This window comes from Babylonia areolata, chromosome 2 (assembly GCF_041734735.1).
Source record: "Babylonia areolata isolate BAREFJ2019XMU chromosome 2, ASM4173473v1, whole genome shotgun sequence".
Classification (NCBI taxonomy): Eukaryota; Metazoa; Mollusca; class Gastropoda; order Neogastropoda; family Buccinidae; genus Babylonia; species Babylonia areolata.
The window spans coordinates 8,779,148-8,801,788 of NC_134877.1; the positions used below are offsets into that span (position 1 = coordinate 8,779,148).

General features: G+C 43.4%; 1 protein-coding gene across 1 annotated transcript in view; it reads right to left on the minus strand.

Annotated features, from left to right (window-relative positions):
• Window positions 1–2,995: 2,995 nt before the first annotated feature.
• Window positions 2,996–22,641, minus strand: part of LOC143297281 (uncharacterized) — a 63,054-nt gene continuing 43,408 nt past the window's right edge. Inside the window, exons 7-12 of the mRNA XM_076609552.1 lie at window positions 21,343–21,498; window positions 20,602–20,862; window positions 18,905–19,135; window positions 14,119–14,330; window positions 12,985–13,081; window positions 2,996–6,443 (exon numbers count right to left, since the gene is read on the minus strand). Coding sequence (XP_076465667.1) covers window positions 5,998–6,443; window positions 12,985–13,081; window positions 14,119–14,330; window positions 18,905–19,135; window positions 20,602–20,862; window positions 21,343–21,498 — 1,403 coding nt within the window. The 3' untranslated portion in view covers window positions 2,996–5,997. The remainder of the gene's footprint in view (window positions 6,444–12,984; window positions 13,082–14,118; window positions 14,331–18,904; window positions 19,136–20,601; window positions 20,863–21,342; window positions 21,499–22,641) is intronic.

A 22,641-nucleotide genomic window follows, 5' to 3' on the forward strand; every position in this document is an offset into this window, starting at 1 on the left:
AATAAGCTACATGGAATCATGCGGACAATACAGAACAAGCACGTGGTTGCCTCGATGTTTTGGTTTTCTTTACCCGAAATGAATAAATAAGGCCAGGAAAACAAAATTTAATGATTAGCAAATAGTAAAGAGTGGTAACTCTCTCCTTCACAAGATACACATCTTCAAGTCAGTGCTGCTTATGCTACCGATTCAGCAAGTACACACCATCGACAAACCATGTGTTGGTTCTGTATTGTCCATACATTCTGTGTAGCTTGAGATATTGCTTTGAAATTTGGTGTGGCCTTTTACTCAAGTTTGCAAATATGAGGCTTCTGCTATTTGATAATTTGGACGGACCTACATTGTAGAAGTGTTCATGGACACACTGCTGACACACAAGCTTACCCGTCTTGTTCTCTGCATAATGTTCAACAGTTATTCAGTTCCCACGCTTGTACCGGTGAGAGTTTGTCTGGAAAATACCTGTCCAGTCAGCATTGTTTTTTGTTGTTTTTTTCTGAGAGTGGGTGGAAGGTTACTTTATTTCGGTTATGAGGTTGGCAGTGCCTCGGAGTGCAGTATATGAAGCAGAAGTTTTAATTTTGTAAGCAAATATATTTTGATGTAAATTCATACAAGAATAGTGAATGAAAAAAACATTCTTCCAAATTTCATATCATTGGCATTATATTTATTTTTCATTTAACTGAACTTGAAGTAATTTAATGTGCAATCAAATTGTTATATAAATGCAACACACATTCTCTTGATTTTTACATTAGTTCCCGTTGTGCATTTGGCTTAATCCCATTATGATATTCATCCTGATCTCAGAAACAGGTAGCATGTAGGGCAATCAAGGTTCAGTATATATTTTTAGAGAAAAAAGAGAGACTGGTTTGGTGTTTTCCAATCACCCACATAAAACTGAAGCCGATAATGAGTCAGTGCTCCTCTGTTCAATTCTGGATTGTTTGTCTTCTTAAAACGTCTTTCCTTGCTCCAGTGCTGCTAATCTAATGATACCATCTCTCCCACAAAGTCGTTAGCACAGTGTGATGTACAGTTGTACTACAGCAGTACAATTTCCTGTCTTTACAAGCTTAGTATCACACAGGCAAAGCCAGGCTGGATAATGTTTCGGGTGCATGATGTTCTGCACACAATGGTGTACCCATTTCTGTCAGATTGGCTGCTGATTTCTAAGTTGACTGCTCTGTCAGTAATTTCTTGTACGATCGGTCAACTGGCCTGCCAGACTGCTTGCTTCATCTGTCAGTCAACCTAGGTTCATTATCATTCAAACATACCCAATGTTGTGAAGAATATCTCTAACTGAGATTATTTTAAGGGATTTAAACAGTTTCATCAAACTGAAAGTTATAAATCATTAAAGCGTGAAGACATTCCTTGGCATACTTATCACACACACACACACACACACACACACACACACACTTTTTTGTGACAGGCATGTGTACCATCTTAGTCTTCTTTGTTTTTTTGTGGCCCCCAACTCCCTTGTTTATCCCACACCCTATCTTAAGCAGGATGTGAACCATGCTGAAGAACTGATGGGCAAAAATATTAACATGCTGCATACTGATCCCACAGAGTAAACAACAGACCAAACCAAACTGAATAATAGAAATTCCAGGTGCTTATCATCAAATCTGATGACCTTTATGAACAAATATGACAATTATGAAGAATATTACAAGCAGTAAAGAAGCAAAGTATATTCATCAATGACGCACAATAAAAGACTCAAGACGGGAGAACTTGTCTTTACCAATGACAAGAGAAAATACGCTTGCAAAACCATTAATCATAATCATTTCCAACACCCTTTGTAAATAATTCTTTACAGAGTAATTCCAGCACATGCTTTTTTCACTGCACGATAGACAAATTCTAATTTTTCCACATTTCAAGAATTGTATTAAATTGAACAGTCACAATTCTTCAAATGCATCTTCAGAGAACGTAGGCAAACTGACAGTTCAGCACTGACAGTGACTGATGTGCTCAATGCTTTGCGTCAGCAAGACTGTCACAAGACTGATGGCAATAGCAAACAAGCTCACAACTTCTGTTTTCATAGAAATTCTTCCCTTTCTCTTGTGTGTCAATGAAAACTTCAAGCCAACTTAAAATGGCCAAAAGTTTTCCCTCAATTCTTGATCAAGACTCAAACGATAATTTTCATCTAAACGGATTCCATTTAATGGTTTGTTGGAACCATCCAACACATCTTCAACAACGAAAATTTCTCAAAAAGTCATGCCATTGTGCATTACTTTTGGACACTGGTGTTTTTACAGTGTACACAACACATTTTATTGTTCTATTTTCACTGATGATCTTGACTATCCAAATTACTGCATGTGGAAAATAAATTTCGTGTTATCGCTCCTACAAAATCGTAAACAGTGGATGAAAATATGCACATAAATTACACAACTTGATATATATTCTGTAGGGCCCTTTGCATGGCCTCAGTCATTCTCTGTAACCTATCTAAGTATACAGAAAAATCATGTGAATTCTATGAAGACAGTGATACATATGTCTCAACCTCGTATTCATAGTTATTTCAATCCTTACAGTTAGCTGCAAAATGGAGTCAGCTGCATTATGCTTCTTCATCAAATAAAATAGCCGCAACGTGTGTCCTTACCAAATACAACGGCTGCATCATGTTTCTTTATTAAACAAAACAGATGACATCATATTCATTTTTTCCTATCAAAATGAAATGAATCGTCATGCAAGCTCCAACACATAAAATCATCTCCCTCAGCTCTGTTGAGGCACTGCACAGACGAACTGTTCACTAGATCCCTTCCGGTCTTTCGGTTTTGCGTCAAAGGCTGGGTTTCAGCAAATGATACTCCCGTCCATTTTGCAATATTGTCACTCCATCTTTTTTTTTCTGTACCCCACCCCCACCCCCCCTCCCCCAACCCCACCCCTCAGTCTCCCTCCCTCTACAGTGCTTTGGGGAAGATCTGGATACGTAATCACATGTAGTTTTCTTTTCTTAACTGATGTCAGCAGATCTTCGTATGGTCCAGTATGCAGTTTGGTGATTTGGCGCACTTGTTATTGGTGATATGATTATTATATCTGATGTTTAGTATCTTGCGATAATACCTCATTTCCATGGCTTGAATTTTTCCAAATCGTCCGTGAGGATCCACATCCTGCATGCATACCAGAAAGATGGAATGCACCAATGCACGCAGACGCCTGAAGGAAGGTGGCAGAATGGTTAAGAGGCTAATCTGCCAATACAGTGTCTGTGAGGGTCTGAGTTCGATTCCCGATCTCGCCATTTTCTCCCAAGTTTGACTGGGAAATCAAACTGAGCGTCTAGTCAGGAAGATCCATAAACCAAGGTCCCGTGTGCAGCACGCACTTCACGCACCGAAAACGAACCCACGTGAAAAAAAAATGAAAAAAAAGGGTTGTCTCCCGGCGAAATTCTGGAGAATAATTCCAATCTGATAGGTCACAGTACACAAATATATTATGCATGTGCTCGTGGTCTGATAAAGTGTGTTGGATTATGCTGCTGGTCAGGCACCTGCCCAGCAAATGTGTGGTATTTACATTTGGATTAGTCTGATGCAGTGACGCCTCCTTGAGAAACTGAAACTATGGAAGGTAGATATTTTATTTCATAGATGTTGTCCTTCCATTCAGGTTCCAGTCTGGACAGTACCGATGTTGTCTTTGCACATGCATATTTCCACATGCATGCATGCTATTCTATCTCTCGTCATGCCATTTGACTCTGCCAACACAAACACATAAGTCTTTGAACAAGCTGATAATCATAAAACATATTTTCCCTTAACACCATGATGTTTAAATTTGTAATGATGTATTATACCTACTAAATACTAAACTTTGACACAAACATTTATGTAAACAAAGGAGCTCCGAGGATGAACAAACATTATTAGATTCATATCATTTACAAGAATATGCATCAAAATTTCATTTTAACCTACTACTAAATTCCTCAAAATATCAACTGACGATTGACATTTGAATCAGTTTATGATAAGCTGTCTGCTCACAAACCAGCATCTGGATTTGAGATAACTTCATAACAATGTAGTCTTTGGGGTTACTTACTAAATATAAATCATTTTGTGGTCACACAGAACAGCCAAAAATGTGCGAACCCCATATCCAGATTTCCATAATTTCTTCTACTTTCAAATGATATAAATAAGTCCATACCCATTTGATTCCTTCACATTTTGTCTCAAGCTAGCACAGGTTTCACATTTATCTTTATCAAAAGTAGCAGATATCAATCTCTTTACTGTATATATGTCTCTGTAGCAGTCATGGACAACCTCAGTATGGCTGCCGAGGTCTGGGAAACGTCCCCTTTCCATTCTCTGGATATGGCTGAGCCGTCTGAGAACGGACATAAGGCTTGACACTCTCCATGGTGTTTCAAGCCCTCCAAATTCTGGCACTAAGGGGCAAGATGTTTGAGCTGAACAGCTCAAATAGTTGAAGCTGTCAACAAGCAGAGGAGTTGAGAAATCGATGGAGTTCGAGGGTGACATTGTGATATTCTAACCCGTGTCGTATGTCTTCCCATGTCAGGGCGAAAGCACTTGTTCTCATTCGCTGCTCGGCATTCCCACTTTGTTAGCTCCGGGCTTCTGATTTCTAAGACGGACACTGAGCGGTTTTCGTTGAGGTTTCTGGCAAAGTAATGTCCCTTTGATGGAGAGTGGTCAGTCACGCCATGCAGACAGCATTGAAGAACGCTAAGATCGAGGATTGGTTGTCAAACCCACTGCGCGATTGCTTTAACGAATGCCCGCGGAACGACAGCAAGAAAATGTTACTTTTCTCATTTCCCCATAGTTGAAACTTTTTCAGTTATGCAGCCAGGTCAGAACGACTATGTGTTATAAGCACGTACTACCTGTGTGTCCTACTCGCAGCACCCCTTGTGATGGGTACAGAATGGAAGGATGAAGAAGAGGTAAGAAAAATGTCGAGCTGAAGGCAGCAATCAAACAAAAGAAAGCCAGCGAACAGCGTGTTGCTGATACCCTTATTCATACATCCAGTTCCAGACGTGAAGGGCCTTCTCTCTCTAACTTCCATTTATGTTTATGCTCCTGTTTGCTGTCAGCTGTTTCGGTTTTTATGCTATGTTAAAAACTCGCCCCGCCCCTCTCTTTCTTCTTCAATGACTGTCCAGTAAATTCTTAACTTTTCTTCATCTTCTTTCTCTCATCCTCTCAACCTCTTTCATGCTAGCAACATTTCACTGATTAACATCCGACATTTCATATTTCCTGCAGTATTCTTACATAAAAAAGTGTTTGTGTTGTCATTTTGACAAGTTGATATATAACTGTGCCGCATTAACGGTCAAGGGTGAGATGGAAAAAAATGCATCAGACTTCTGGAAAAGAAAGATCGCATATCATATCGAAGTCCTATCGTGACCCTTCTCTACCTGCCTGTGTCTCTGTCTCTTTTCCCCAAAGCCTGTTCGACGCGCGTGTGTTTGTGTGCGATTTTTTTTTTCAGTCGGCCAGTACCTTCTGCACATCGGACCCGAGACTGTCATCTATTAGGCCTAGCATCCAGTACATAAGAAGGAAGTAAAGTTGTTAAACACGGCAACTGAATCTGGCATCTCTCGCTTCCCGGTCAGAAGGTCTTATCTGTTTAGCCATCGACAAATCCTGGAAAACAACAACAACAAAGCATTCGAATTATTCCCTCGGGCAGTCAGAACGTTAGTGTGACGAATAAGAACAACTGAAAACAAAAGATAGTTGGCTGGAGCTGGGTTGTGACAAGTGATCTTTGCAGTGGTAAGTTTGCATTGAGTTAAGAATTTTCCTAGGTCTACGGAATTAGACTTTGGAAGATTTTTAATATCAACAAACTACGCTGCCGAGATCAATCGCTTATATAAAGCAAACCAGTCCTATTTATTAAACCCATTTTATCTTCGTATCAAAGTGGCTTTCTGTCATCCAGACAGATCCACATGGGTATCTGATCGCCGTACAGGTAGCGGGCCAGTTTGATCAGGATGTGGTGTACTCTGGATACCGTCATCCCTATCACCTGAATAATTAATGTAAAACCGTACAGGGCCCCGCTGATGATCCCGTACAGGTTGAGCCGGGAAATCGGTGAATCGATGCCCACGTAGAAGTAGGACAGCACGGCCAGCCACAGCACGTTCACTGACAGCAGCCCGAGCAGAGAACGATCCCTGAGTCGTTCCAGACAGTGGGCCAGTTCTGCCCTTTCCAATCCCACGTTGACGTCATTGGCCAGCAAAGAGTGACGCAGGTCTTCCCAGAACTTGTGCTCAACCTGTTCAAGGTCACTGCCGTCTGCCATCACCTGCGTCATTGAGGTCACCATCCGCTGGATTTCCCCATTGTTGTCATCTGCAGACAAAACCTTTTACTGTCGGAATCGTCACAACCTTTGTCATGGAAGCATCCGCACAACCTTAGTCATGGAATCCTCTTCACAACCTTAGTCATGAATTCACCCTTAGTCACAGAATCATCCTCACAGCATTTGTCATGAAATCATCCTCACGGCCTGTCATGGGCTCACTCTTAGTCATAGAATCATCCTCACAGCCTGTCATGGACTCACCCTTAGTCATAGAATCATCCTCACAACCTTTGAAATGGAATCACTCTACGTCATACATTCATCCCCTCACAATCGTAGTCATTAATTATCCTCAGTCACAGAATCATCCTCACAGCCTTAATCAAGGAATAATCCCCACAGCCGTAGTCACTGATTCATCCTTACAGTATTAGTTATGGAATCATCCTCACAACCTACATTAGTCATGCAATCATTCTTAGTCATAGAACCATCCTCATAGCCTTAGTCACTGATTCATCTTCACAACATTAGTCATGGAATCATCCTCAAAACCTCAGTTATACAATCATCCTCACAACCTTATCATTGAATCATCCTCACTGCCTTAGTCATGGAACCATCCTCACAACCTTTGTCCGCATCTATCATATGGTGAAGCCTTTGTATCAGCCAATCTCAGTTGGGGTTTTTTACAGTGGTTTTCTGCTACAATAATAATAAAATAATGTACATTTGTATAGTACCCTTTCTAAAAGCTCATGGCGCTTTATATGCAAAAAAGCTACAAATTACATGGTGGTGTGTGTCCATCGAGATCGGTGATGACCATCGTTGTCATCCAGCTGGGGGATGGGGGGAGGGTGGTGGTGGGGTGGGGGGGAGGATGCTCATGAATCTATCTGTGAATGCGCAGATGGCTGAATAGTCCAATCTGCGCACGAAATGTTCGCTGACAGTTGGGGCAGACAAAGACAGGCATACCATTGTCAGGGAGCTTGTTTGCCCGTGACTTTCTGGCCTGCCTCTTCTGAACAGCTGCAGCAGTCCTGTTGGCCTCGCACAACTTGGCGCCTTTGTGCACTGCAGCACGCCATTTGTCACGGTCCACTGCAGATTCCTCCCAGGAGTCAGGGTTGATATCAAACGCTTTCAGAGAGACTTTCAGAGTATCTCTGAAGCACTTCTTCTGACCTCCGTGTGATCTCTTCCCTTGTTGCAGCTCGCCATAGAAGAGCCTTTTGGGCAGCCGATGGTCTGGCATGCGCGCCACGTGTCCAGCCCAGCGAAGCTGGGACTGCATCAGGATGGTGAAGATGCTGGGAAGGGTGGCTTTTGCGAGCACCTCTGTGTCTGGGGTCTTGTCTTGCCACTTGATGTTCAGTAGCTTCCTGAGGCATGTTGTGTGGAAGTGGTTCAGCTTCTTGGCATGTCGTTGGTACACTGTCCAAGTTTCGCAGGCGTACAGTAGTGTGGGGAGAACTACTGCTCTGTAGACCTTTAGCTTGGTCTCAAGACTAATGCCTCTTCTGTTCCAGACATTTGCACTGAGTCTACCAAAAGTTGCGCTTGCTCTTGCAATCCTGACGTTCACTTCATCGTCGATGGTCGCATTTCGTGACAGTGTGCTGCCAAGGTATGTGAACCGCTCCACCGCACTGAGTCTCTGACCGTTGACTGTGATGTTGGGCTCAACGAAGGGTTTCCCTGGGGCTGGCTGATGGAGAACTTCAGTTTTCCTCGTGCTGATGGTAAGGCCGAAGTTCCTGCTGGCAGTGGCAAACTTGTCAACGCTGAGTTGCATGTCAGCTTCAGATCCAGCGTTGAGGGCACAATCATCAGCAAACAAAAAGTCTCTGATGATGTCTGTCATGACCTTCGTTTTTGCTTGAAGCCTTCTGAGGTTAAACAACTTACCATCTGTTCGGTACTTTAGGCCGATTCCAACATCGCCATCTCTGAAGGCATCAGTAAGCATTGCAGAGAACATGAGGCTGAACAGCGTTAGAGCCAGGACGCAGCCTTGCTTGACACCATTTGTGACAGCAAAAGGAGCAGATGTTTCGCCTTTGTCCTGGACTCGAGCCTGCATGCCTTCATGGAATTGGCTGAACAAGGAAATAAATTTCCGAGGGCATCCGTACTTGGCCATGATCTTCCACAGTCCCTCTCTACTCACGGTGTCGAAGGCCTTAGTGAGGTCGACATAGGTGGAGAACAGATCAGCATTTTGCTCCTGACATTTCTCTTGCAGCCGCCTTGCAGCAAACACCATGTCGGTGGTTCCGCGCTCTTTCCGGAATCCACATTGGCTCTCAGGCAAATGACCTTGGTCAAGGTGTGCTGTGAGGCGGTTTAGTAGGATCCTGGCAAGTATCTTGCCTGCGATGGAGAGCAAGGAAATGCCCTGATGGTTATCACAGGCTGCCGGTTCCCCTTTCGCTTGTACAAGTGAATGATAGATGCATCTTTGAAATCCTGGGGGATTGTCTCTTCTTTCCACATGAGTGAGTACAGCTGATGGAGCTTCTCAGTCAGCACAGTGCCTCCATCCTTGTAGACCTCTGCTGGTATGGAGTCTGAGCCAGGTGCTTTGCCACTGGATAGCAGACGAATTGCTTTCTGGGTCTCAAGAGGTGTTGGCGGATCGTCCTGTGCTTCGTTGATGAGGACTTGTGGGAGACGGTCTATGGCTTCATCATTTATGGAGGAAGGGCGATTTAAGACACTGTTGAAGTGCTCAGCCCATCGTTCGAGAATGTTCTCCTTCTCGGTGATCAAGGTATTCCCATCTGCACTGAGGAGGGGGGATGATCCTGAGGATGTGGGGCCGTAGACTTCTTTTAAGGCATCATAGAACCTCTTCATATCGTGCCTGTCAGCATATCCCTGGATCTCATCAGCTTTGTCACTCAGCCACTTATCCTGCATCTGGCGTAACTTTTGCTGAACAGTCCTGCGGATGGCATCGTACACATCCTTTTTTTATGTGGACTTTGGGTTGCTCAGGTAGGCTTGATGCAGACGGCGTTTCTCATCCAGAAGCTGCTTGATTTCATCACAGTTTTCATCAAACCAGTCTTTGTGCTTTCTGGACATGGGTCCCAGGGTCTCTGAAGCTGTACTATAGATCAGCTCACGCAGGGTCCTCCAGTCAGACTCCACATTCTGGTTGTCCAGAGAGGCGGATTCCAGACGATCTTCCAGCAGCTCCACAAAGGACTGTTTGATGGTGATGTTTTTCAGCTTAGCGATGTTGAGCCGTTTTGGAGCCTTCTGGCCTTGGGGGCGTCTCTTGGGCTGGATTCGAATATTCAGCTTCGAGACTACAAGGCGATGGTCTGTCCAACACTCGGCGCCGCACATGGTCTTTGTTACACGTACATCTTGCCTATCCCTTTTCCTGACGATGACATAATCGATGAGATGCCAATGCTTTGAGCGAGGGTGCATCCATGACGTCCTGTTACGGGTAGGGAGGCAGAAAACTGTGTTGGTTATCAGCAGTTCGTGCTCTGCACAGGTCTGAAGCAAAAGCAATCCATTTGGGTTGCAGTGGCCCACACCGTGCTTTCCAATCACTCCATCCCAGGAGATGTAGTCAGAGCCAACTCTAGCATTGAAGTCCCCAAGAATGATGAGCTTGTCTGCTTTAGGGATAGCAGCAATGACAGAGTGAAGGTCCTCGTAGAACTTCGCCTTCACTTCATCCGGGTTGGTCATGGTTGGGGCGTAGGCACTGACAATGGTGAGGTGCTTCTGGCCAGATGCCAGTGGGAGTTTCATGGTCATAAGCCTATCGTTGACTCCCTTTGGGATTCCAGCTAGCTTGCTGACAAGTGCTGTTTTTACTGCAAAACCAACGCCAGCCTCACATCGCTCTTCGCTTCCTCGTCCACTCCAGAAGAAGGTGTAACCAGATCCCCGTTCACAGAGCTCGCCTTCACCTGCAAGCCGAGTCTCACTCAAGGCTGCGATGTCAATGTTGTATCTGGCGAGTTCGGACGCAACTAGTGCCGTTCTCCTTTGGGGTCTGTCCGTGTTATCTCTGTCCAGGAGAGTCCTTATGTTCCAAGCACCAATGGTGAGAGGAACAATCCTTGTTTTTTTCTTTTCTTTCTTGTTGTTTCGACCGCTGATGTAGGGTCCCCGCCAGCCGCGGTATGCTGGCCAGGGTGATATGGAGCAGGCAATTTTTAGGGCACCTTTTCTAGCCCCTTCCTCATGCCAGGGAGGTGAGCAGTGCATTCCTAAAGAGGGCTGCTCAGACGCTCAGACGACTGCCGAGCTCCATTGCTGCTCCTGTCGACGAAGAACGACCCTATGGCCTGAGCCGCCTGCGTGCAGGTCTGCGACTGCGACTGCCAGTGTACCCACACCTGTCGTTTCGTCGCTCGCCTGTCGCCACAGGACTTGGGGGTGATGAAATGATGAAGGATGAAAGGTCATTTTGGATGACTGATGACTTGCGCGATGAGTTTGTTTGAAGTGAAGAGGAGTTGCGCAACGTCAACCTCACTCTCTCGTCCGGGTCCACCAATTTCCAGTGGCAAGACTAAGTCGAGACGACTGGAGGATGAGCACGGATGCAGTGGATGACCAAGATATCCTTTCGGTGTCTCATCTTGCTCTCTGCACTCCACAGTGCGTTGCTGTAACCGCCTTCCTCTCCGTTGAACCGACAGGTTTCTTCCGCAGATTCTGCCGGATCCAGACTTCGCATGCATGGGTAGACACACCCCGGGGGCCAACTGCGTGTGGCATGCACACAGCACAGTGGGGCTAGATGGCCGTCGGTGGCTCTCCTGAGCCAACGCCCTTTTATGGATCTCCATAAGGGTGTCTAGCCACCCGCCTCACCAGTCCCAGAAGGGAGCGGTGGGAGTGCCGGTTTAGTCGCCGGCAACCCGACCCTGAACAGGTTGTACTGGATTACAGGTTACCAGTAGCAGATCTAATGACCTGACCTGACAACATAAACCACTCATGAACACTCTCTCTTTCTCTCTCCTCCATCTCCCTCCCCCCTGCCCACCTTATCTCATTCCTCATGCACGAAAAATGCGTTGGCAGGCATGGGGCAGTGTTGGAGAAGAAGGAAACCAAGAGCGTTTACAGATAGGTTCTGAAAAGATAAGTTTTTAGTGAAGAGCGATAGGCAGAAACGGAGTCAGATGAACGGAAAAGGTTTCCCAGATATGAGGAGCAAAAAGGAAAGAGCGTTCACCATTGGTTCTTGCACTGACATGAGGAATATTCAGAAGGTAACATTTAGAGAATTCTTGAGGAAGTGTAAGCACTCCTGAGATCAGAACGATAGGTAGGTCAACTGGGGTGGAAAGCATAAAAGCAGAGACACGCAACTTTGTATTTCATTCTCGCCTCAACGGGGAGCCAGTGCAGAGTACGGAGCTGAGGAGAAATGTGATCAGTTCGTGGGACCTCTGAGAGTCAGACGGGCAGCACTGTTTTAAAGCTTTTGACCTTACTGAAAAAGAATATGGGGACTACCTATGAGAAGAGAATTGCAGAAATGTTTCGTAAAAGCATAAAAGCGGAACTAAGTTGTTTTTGTTTTTTGTAGTTTCAACAGAAAGGTACTGACGAACAAAGTTAATCCGTCGAAGTTCATAAAATTACTGTGCGTATCAGACTGACTACCTGAGCATGCATACTGAAGTTTGAATCAAGAATGACTCTGAGTTTCCTTGCTGATTCAGAAAACTGAACTATGGCATCTTCACCCACAAAAGAGTAAGGGAAAGAGACAGATGTGGACATTCTTAAAGAGGAAATAATCATGTCAGTTTTGACATTATTTAGCTTGAGCTTGTTGGATGTCATCTGCGATTTATCATCAAGAATGCAATCTTGCACTGAATGAATCGGACTGTCTGTTTAGCTAGGTTCTGCAGACTTCTATAGCTGAGTATCAGCAAAAGAGCGGTGAAGAACAGAATGACTAGAAATGACATCAGAAAGAGGAACAGTGTACAGAACGAACACAACGGGGCCCAGGACAGAGCCTTGTGACACACCGTAGGAGATCAGGGTTGGATCAGACTAAAAGTTGTTAACAGAGACAAAGTGGAAGCGGTTGGACAGGTATGAAGAAAACCAGAATCAGAACTATTGAATGAATCCCAAGTACATGTTCAAGCTTTTAAAGGAGCATACTGTAGTCTATTGTTTGTGTGCTGAATGTGGGAAATAGAAACTAGTTATTGGTTGAAAAAAAAATCACAGTTCAAATCAGTTAGCCCATGGGAACAAAAAAGAGGAAAAAAAAAACTAATTAAAGAACATCGATTGTAGCGTCGATTTTTACATTGATACCAAACAACTGGTAACAGTTATATACAAGCTACTATATGTCCCATTTAGTTTGTAATAAACATCCACCCAGAAATATGCCTTTTCAACGTTTATCTTGAGTTTCATGCTCCAGAAAAACGGTTATGTAAACTGCATAAAAGATTAATAGTACGTATAAGAATCAACGACAACATACACACACACACGCGCGCGCGCGCCGCGCGCGCACACGCACACACACACACAACAGCAACAGACACACTTTCATACCTGTTGTAGATGGAGCTTGCTCTTTATTCTTATTTCTTCGTTTCACCAATTTCATCAATCTGGGGATGCATTTCATTTTCGGTATTTTGGCAGTTTGCTGGAAACACACACACACACACACACACACACACACACAGGCCACGTTAAAACCAACATTACATGTATGTAAAGATGCTATCTCACACATATCTACCGAGACCATGAAGAGAGATGCGGAAAGCAACTGCAATAAACTGAATTGAGAACGAAAGGAATAATGTTCATTAACTTAGTGGAAACACACCTTTCAAAAGAAGTTAAATGAAAGTAACTTCAGAAACGCACACACATATACACACATTTTAAGGCCAAACTGGAAAACGAAAAATATATGCATGTTATTTGTAATATCCAGTGTTCATACTACCTACCTCCCTTTCGTTGCTAAAACGTTAAATAAAAGGAGTCAGATTATAACTGTACAGTTTCAGTTTCAGTTTCTCAAGGAGGGGTCACTGCGTTTGGACAAATCCATGTACGCTGCACCACATCTGCTACGCAGATGCATGACAGCAGCATAACCCAACGCACTTGTCAGGCCTCGAGTGCATGCTTATATATTAATTTTGTGCACCTATCAGACTGGGTTTCTTTTTACATAATTTTGCCAGAGGACAACATCCTCGTTACCATGGGTTCTTTTTCAGTGCGATAAGTGCGTGCTAGCACACGGGACCTCGGTTTATCGTCTCATCCGAAAGACTGGACGCTCAGTTTGATTTTCCAGTCAAATTTGGGAGATAGGGCGAAAGCGGGATTCGAACCCACACCTTCACGGACTCTGTACTGGTAGCTGAGCGTCTTAACCATTCTGCCACCTTCCTCACTTAAACCTTGTATTTAATAGTCAACAGTACATTATCGTATTGCACGCCCAGATTAATTCTCATATGGATATAAACATTATTTAATGCATCAGTCTTATTAAACACGGTAGTCTGTACAAAGAAGCCTTTTTTTTTTAACAAAAACTTACAGCACACAATGAATGGTTCATTGACTGGTATTCTGCATTGTGCTTCGGGAGTTTGGTTTGCAACTATGTGGATACTCTTGTAGCAACTGAAATGAGAACACAGAAGGAGGCCTACTCACGGAATCCCTGGTGCCCCAGCTCTGATCGACGATGTTGGCGATGCTGTAGATGGGCAGCAGGAGGTGCATGGCAGGAAAGATGAAAAGATAGGCCAGCCCGTACATCATCTGGTACATCTCCCGCGGGTGGATCAGAGCAGCGTACAGTAAGCTCAGTGCCAGCATCAAGATGACATAGTGCTGTTGGAACTGGAAGGCCCCTTGACGGATTTCTGGGGAGTGTAGTTCTTTGTTTAGTTGCAGAGCCTAAGTGAGCACTTATCCTGGAGTGACGCCTGTCCAACGACAATCCCCATAAATTTGTCGTCACCAGGAAATTTTAACTGTAAACTCAACAGTAGCATGAAAGTGGAATGGGCATCGAAACCGAGGAAACCATGAGAACACAGCATGAAAGGTCAAAGAATGGAACAATTTTCTGTTTGTTATGATGATGGGTGATAATCCTGCTGCTGCTACTCAGCAATGGAAAGTTACTTAAAATTAGAACAACACGACGAGGAAGAATTCTACTTTTCATTTCACTAGATATATTTCGGCATCAATCGGACCCGAGAGATATAGTCATATGTACTGCTGGTCGGGGAATTTGAGCATCGCTCCCAGAGGCGCATCCGTGAAGTGGATGACTCTGGTCTTAGTCTGACCATTTGAGTCCATAACACACTCAGCCGTGTGTAGGAGTGGACCACAGGCCCCAAAACCCCGCAATGAAATGTCTGTGATTGCGTCCATTCGTCAAGGTGGCCGGTAGGACCTACCACATTTCTTTGAAGTTGAACTGTTCGAAAAACCTCGACTATCCTCTTATTCTCTGCAAGCTGACTATGGCTATGCTTTCCTTGCTGGAACCCCAATGCAACTGCTCCAAAATATCCAGAAAAATACTGCGAAACTGGTATGAGGAGTTTGAATTATACTGTATGTTTGGTAATACATACTTGGCATGTCAAACTGATGCAAACTAGGCCTGTCTGATTGCCCTCTTTGGCTAAATTTCGCGGCTAACTCAGAAATAAGATGCCCATCCAAGTCTGCCCTGCTCTAGCCAATCAACGCCGTACACAGCTTAAAACAGTGACTCATTCCGTGGCCAGCAAGAACGCCCCATGAGAACCACGACAAAAACAGCGAGGACGGACGGGCATTTGAGTTAGACATGGTAAGTATATATCACCAATATGACGAGGGTCACTCAGGCAGTATCCCCTCCCGTGGAGATACTGAGGTAACTTGACCTTGGGTGAGCAAATGAGTGCCCCCCCCCCCCCCCCCCCCCCCCCCCCGATGCCATGGTTTTCCTAAACCCCACTGAGCAAGGTGGGGGAAGGAACTCAGCATGGGATGGTGGAACCAGAGAGCAGCAGCCCCACTGGAAGGCTTTTCAGCGTGTGGTGCTTAAGGTAGAGGACAGACACAAAACCCCCTGAGAGAAAGTGTCCTGCCCCACGTCAGCTGCAATCTCAGTGGAACCACTACTTCCCGGGAAACCACCCTCCTACTGGGATTGCTTGGGAGGTGGGGCTCTACCACGTTTCCCCTTGGCAACCTTGCTGACAGTTTTTGTGGATCGAGCCCTACCCCCACCCAACCCTCTCCATGAACTGTGTCCCGTCCTGTGACGCATCGCCACGGTCACTCCCCGGAAAAACTGTGGGCTCTGGGCCTGGGAAATGCTACCCATGAAGTGCAAACCCAGCCGCATGGTTCTGACCATTGGAGGGTGGGGTGCGAGGCATAGTGAACTGCACAAATGAACCCAGTGATGCAAGCCCATTGAGAAAGGAATGTGAGATTGACAAAGAGTGAGAAAAACGGAAAATAGCGATTCGAAGAGGAGCAGGAATCAAACGTCAGAAATTACGAAAAGGAAAAGCCGCATGCAAAAAACAGGTCAAATGAACACGCTTGAAATCTATTGAAAAAAATATATAAAGCGTCAGACGATACAGAGCATGAAACCTGACAAATGGCGCTGAAAGCCCTGGACAAAGGAATGAGCCACTTAGCCGCGTACCACGTTGATTTTGCTATAGCAGGGCTGTCTTGGCTGGGCATCTTGTTACTGAGTTAGCCGCGAAATTTGGTCAAACAGACCAAACTGACAGGCCTAGTTTGCATCTGTTTGACATTGTACAGAATATGACACCAAACCTGAATTTGCCCCAAAGTGAACAAACCACTCTTCTTCCGAGAATCCTTGCATTGGCCCACTACTCAGTTCAGGATTTCGTATCTGTCAGAATAAAATTCTTCAGTCAGTGTTAATACCCTTCAATTCAACACTAGATAGTCTATATTCACAGCCTCATTTACTGGAGACCCATTTATTTACATGGTTCTTTTTGTCTTCTACAGTTGCAAAGTGTTCTTCATCTATGCTATGCCACACTCATTTCATCTGTACAGACAATGTAAGGCCCGTTTCCAATCTGCTCTTTGTTGATGGAAACAACTCTCGTGCTAAACATTATGTTTTACTTAGATCCAGTTGACAGTCAATTTGGAGTCAAATCTAGCGGACTTTGAATTAAAAACAACAATATACAAACAAACATGAGAGGCAAGACCTTCAAGACTCACTTGTGATACACTTTAAAAAAAATATCTAATCGTTAAAATGTGTTCTGCATTTGTTATTATAAAGCTCCAGGGTTTAAAAAAAAAAAAAAAAAAGAAAGAAAGAAAAAAAGTCCTAAACAGATTCGAACCCCGCGTGTTCGGGTAAGAAGAAACTGTCTTACCCATTACACTATCGTGGCTCCCTAACTGACGTTCTAAAATTTAATATTTGAACATACTTTTTTAAAGGGCGATAAATCAATTGCGGCATTCGCAGTGAGAACGCTGTTTAAATCATATTATTCTGGTGTATCTTGGGCATTCAAAAAATCTTTAAGGGCAATAAAAAATTATTTTTAAGTTCGCGGTAAAGGAGACGTGGCTATCCCCGCAATCACACTCCAACATTTAGCCGTTTTCTCTAGATCTAGATAGATGTACAAGTTTAGTTACACCCGCCGTAAATGTAGTACGACACGGTCGATTCAATTTCTCTTTTATGTTCATTCTAGTTTTATAGTTTTAAAGTTGATATGAAAATTGAGTATTTTGTTAAACTAATAACATGTAGAGCCAAGTACAAGTACTTCTAAACGTCGTAAGAAGTGAAAAGGACTTCATTTTGAGAAAAGTCAAGACTGGAATTTTTTTCGTTTCATCGTGATCAGTTCAAGGGTATTAACTCGCATGGTTTACAATTTTTAACTGTGAATTCCAACTGATTCTGTGGATATTTTTATGGCAGTTTGGGGCATAACCCAGTAAGTGATGAGGCGTTCACAAATCTTTCTCTGAATAAATATTTAACGGTCTCCTTCTCGAACTTTCCATCACATGTTATCGTGTATTGTCCATTGAATATAGGATTGAAGGGGCAGGTCAACAACTTGAAACAAAATGGCGTCGTTCCCGTTCGCGAAGAATATGAGCACCCGCTTTGAATGTGTATAAATATGTGTAGCAATTGATTTTTGCCCATGACCTTAAGGGCTTAGCCAGTAGATCTGTAAAGTCCACTCGTCCTATTGATTTTAGTATTTTCCGAAAAAGACCACTTGGGCGAATGAACATAGTGAAAGCCCTGTACACTGAGAGTAAAACACACAAGCTTTTTATGTATTGAGTGTAATTTCAAAATGTAATGTTTAAGATGAGAAAGATAAGTTTAAAGCAAATTAAGTCCCCTAGCATTAATTACAGAGTAATTTCCCTTTTTTACTATCTGCACCAAAACGTTTGCAAAATAAATAAAACTTCCATGCTTAGCAAAAGAAGTTCCTGTTTGAACAAAAAATGATAATAATGACTGCTCTTGTTGTTGTGTCAGAATATCAGATCAAAGTACCAAGTTTAGAGAATACAAAAAATATAAATATAACAGTAAATGCAGTTTGCATATAATTTGGCTTCTTTTTTTTATTTTTTGTGCCCATCCCAGAGGTGCAATACAAGATGACTGGAAAGAACTGAAGTTTTCCTATTTTTATGCCTAATTTGGAGTGAACTGACAAACTATTTGCAGAGAAAATGTCAATGTTAACGTTTACCACGGACACACAGACACACACACACACAGACACACACACAACCGAACACCGGGTTAAAACATAGACTCACTTTGTTTGCACAAGTGAGTCAAAAAATGACTCACTTTTGTCCTCGGGAGCGTGCCGATGTTCTAATGGCCCGGGGACACACACACACACAATCTATGATGCTGTGATACAATGGTGGCTGCAGTTTGTATATGCTGTTTAGATCTGGGATCTATAGCTGAAGTTCCAAAGTTTTATCCAGATTAGGAGCAGAAAATATGTTTTGTTTTGTACAAAATTTTAGTCTTTAGAAAAACTGTTTTCTATTTTGTGTGTTTATATGCCATTAAAAAAGTTAATATTGACCCCTGCAGATCAATGAAACAACGGTGATTCATGCACTGTTATTGGGGTTGTAAACATTTTTGAAAGTTTCGGGGACGGAGGTGGGTTAGGAGGCTCCCAGGCCAAGTGAGATGTTTCACCGTTCCATCACACCAGGGGCATTCATAGCTCCCCTCTCGCTACAGTACGCTTTTTTTTGATTCAGTCCCTCTCACACCACTGTCTTATACATAATGGCCAACATCTTTCGTTTTCTTCTTCTGAGAGAGAGAGAGAGTGAGGTGGGGGGCGGAGGAGAAGGAGAGAGGGAGGGAAGCGGTCGACAGTTCAGACTGAGCACTGACCGCTAGCCATGCCGCCAACAATGAGGTAGGATCCCCAGACAGCCACACAGGTGAAGGCGGTGCCCAAGACCAGCGTCAACAGGCTGGTGGCCAGGGTCTGCACGTGCGTGCTGCTACGCGTGCACAGGAAGGCGTAGGCATAGACGACTGTGGTTAGAGCAGGGGTGGTGTACACATAGGGGATGCCGAACACCAGCTCCATGCCCGCAGTTATCATCACAATAGCAGTGCCTGGAAAAGAAGAAGAAGAAGAAGAGAGAGAGGGTTTATTCACTTTAGCTTGTTCCTTGACACTGCTAGATCTGTGTTTTGCTTTTTTCATTTCAGTGTGGTTTCCGATATAGTTTTCCTTAATGTCTGTTTTGAATTTCAACAATTTTTCGTTCTTTGCTTTTTCACATGCATTTTCCACCAAATATTACCAAGGTGCTTCTTTGATTTTGTTTACATTTTGGAATGGATTCATTTGAGGCAGGCAATGGTCCATGGTTTTGCTGTCATGTCGATGACATTAAATGATGACAGTAAATTTGGGAATTCGGTCCAGTTAGCTAGTTTGTAATTCAATATTTTAACTCTATCTTTCGTGGGACCCACAGATTGTGGCCTCTTGCCTTCCAAACAAGTGTTTAAAGTGTAATGTGTTCGATTCACAGACTGGTGCCCAGGCGGGTGACACTAGCATTAGGTCAATAGCGATTGCTCTATGATTGGGATTATCGGGTATTCATGTTATTCTCCTATCATTATTAAAGAGATATAAGGACGAGTCGACAAGATTTTCGACAAAACATGCTTGTTACTGTTTTACAGTCGTTCTCCAAAAACGGTGAATGAGCATTGAATTCTCCCGTTGTAAGAAATTTTGTATCCGTGTCTGCTATAATGTGTGAATCCATTCTGTGTTAAAATCATTTGGTCCGTGAGGTAGGTAAACAAAGAGGGCAGTTAGCAGTGAGGAATTATACTGGACTGTCACTGCCCACGAATTTAGGCCCAGACCCTATATGTGGTGGACAGGGTGTGTACTTCACACCTTTGTGTACATAAATGGCTGTATTGATTTTTTCATTGGTATCTGCCTTTTGATGGATCAGGGGATAATAATAGTCCATCTTCGGTAGTTTATCCATTCTTACATTTAATGATTGAAAGGATATAACTTGATAGCTGTGTAATGCCAGATGTTGGTTCTGGTGGTCAAAGTCCGTTATAATGGAACGACAGTTCCACTGACAGATTTTGAATTCGTTTTCAGTCATTCTTTGCTACGTATATATATCATTTATACGCCATATGATATCAGTTACACGTAAATATCCAGACCCTTTAACAGTTTAACAGATGCGTGTGTGTGTGTGTGTGTGTGTGTGTGTGTGTGTGTGTGTGTGTGTGTGTGTGTGAAGGAGAGAGAGGGAGAGAGAGAGGGGGGAGAGAGAGAGAGAGTAAATTAGTTTGTTCTTTTTTTTCTGTGCATGTAAAGTGCTTTGAGCTCAAGTTGAGAAAAAGCGCCGAATAAGAGTTCAGTACTATTATTGGTGTTGTTATTAACTTCAAATGAAAAATAAGATAAAAAAAAAATCCTTAAACATGTCAAGAGCAACTGAAGATTGGCATTCAGGAAAGAAGAAGAACCCGTTGAAGGTAACGATTTTCTTGAAACCCATCAGTAGGTATCAGACGTTCAATAAGCCTACCTGGAATGATGACGTTGTTCATGAACATGTTGAACAGGTAGATGACATAGACCAGAGTGAAGCAATCATTGTTGCGCAGCAGCCGTGGCATATTTTGCACCACAAGGATCAGGTTAGCCATGTCTGACAGAATCCAGCGACGTCGTTGTTTGAAGAACTCCTCAAAGGTGTCGGGGCAGTACGTGGTGTTGTCGGCAAAGGCGTTGTAACGAAGACGCCAGCCGTTGATCATCATCAGGGTGGCCATCCAGCGGTCCTCGCCTGTCTCGACCAAAACCTCCCCGTACACATCCAGTACACGCCTTGATGTCAGTTTGTTATCAGTCAGTCAGCTACCCATCTGTCCGCTATATCTCACCCTCTAACTATCTATCTATCTTTCCGTTTCTCTATCTATGTATCAATCTGTTTGCCCATCCAGAATGATCTGTCTACTTCCTACTTCAATCAGTGAACTGAGTCCTGTCCTGACATGACACTAACAACTCACAAAAAGTTTCCTCTTCACCAACACCTATTTGTGCAGTTACCAACCATCATGCGCTTGTTTATATCAAAAGCACTCTACTGTTAAACAAGTTGCATGATACGGTCAACATCAGAAAGTTTTATAGACGAAACGAATAATTATGTCATAACTTATGTCATAAATGTTCACATATTATAACGGAGAAGTGAGAGGGGAGAGAACAAAGCGATAGAGATAATAATTATAAGAATGCTAAAGATGTTACCCCCAACCTGTGTCTTTGACGTAGACACTGAAAGGGGAGGTGGTTGGCGTGGCATATGTGTCCATCACCTGGCGAAGAGCACGTGCCCGATACAGACTGAAGCAGCCAGGACAGCACATGACGGACCCGATCACGTTCTGACCACTTTTGATCATCCAGAAATCTGCCACAGTTACACCAAGAGGAGTTGTTAATTTGAGTTGATCTAACCTGTCCTCACTTCACGGCCGGTAGTTCTTCCACTGTTGATTTCATCCAACCTATCTTGATCACCTCTGTATGGGCGCGTGGGTAGTATTGACCTGTTTGTTTCCTGGAGACCTCTATTGTTACAAATCTCCTCTGTATGAGCGCGTGGGTTACTGTACTGACCTGTCTGTTTCCTGGAGACCTCTAAACAGATTGGTTTCTTTATCTTGTCAGTTTTTAGGCAATTCCGGAGTGATTCGTTGATTAAAATAATAGTTAATATAATTTACACTTATAAACATAGTCTTCTTCGTGAGCTGTGGCACGTATGGCCGCCTCCACTGATCTCCACAGCTGCCTGTCTTGGACTTCCTCCAGAAATTGTTGTCAACGGAGATTTCGAAGCCAAAAGAAATTCATAGCCCTGGAGAGGTGCGGCCTTCGGAAGCTTTGGTCAGAAGAGGAAACTGTCATTGATTTGATTGAATCATGGTAAAATGTCGATGTCTTTCTTTGTTGGTTTTCGTAAAATAGTCCAGATCCGTTTACTTTCATTACAACAAACGAATATTGTTGACAGTTTGGATTGGAAAGATGTAAAACTGAAGACTACTGCTAACACACACATACGTACGTACGTATCCTGGGACTAAAAAGTACATGATTATTGTTCATGTATATGGTCAATAACTACATACTTAAAGTTTTACAAAAGGAACTATGAAAAGATATGTTGGAATGACTATGAAATAAGATATTTAATTTAAGTATATGGTAACAGAAAAACCAGAAAGATAAGAAAAGAAGAAAATCAGAGAGGGGAAGAGGAGAAAAGGATTGAGTTCTGTTCAGTTCAGCTCACAGCCCAACCGACTGCTAACAGCCGCAATTTCCGGGGCTGACAACGCTTCGCTAAACAAACCATCAAAACACAACCACATCCCATACAACAAAGCAAAAGGAACTATGAGGAGAAAATGGTGGACAGTCACATGAAACCAGCTGAACGCAGAATATACACTTGGGCAAAATCCGCTACACGTGTCACCAGAGGACAAAGCACCACACATATCTGAAAAGCATTATATAATTATACACAATAGATACAGCAAAAATA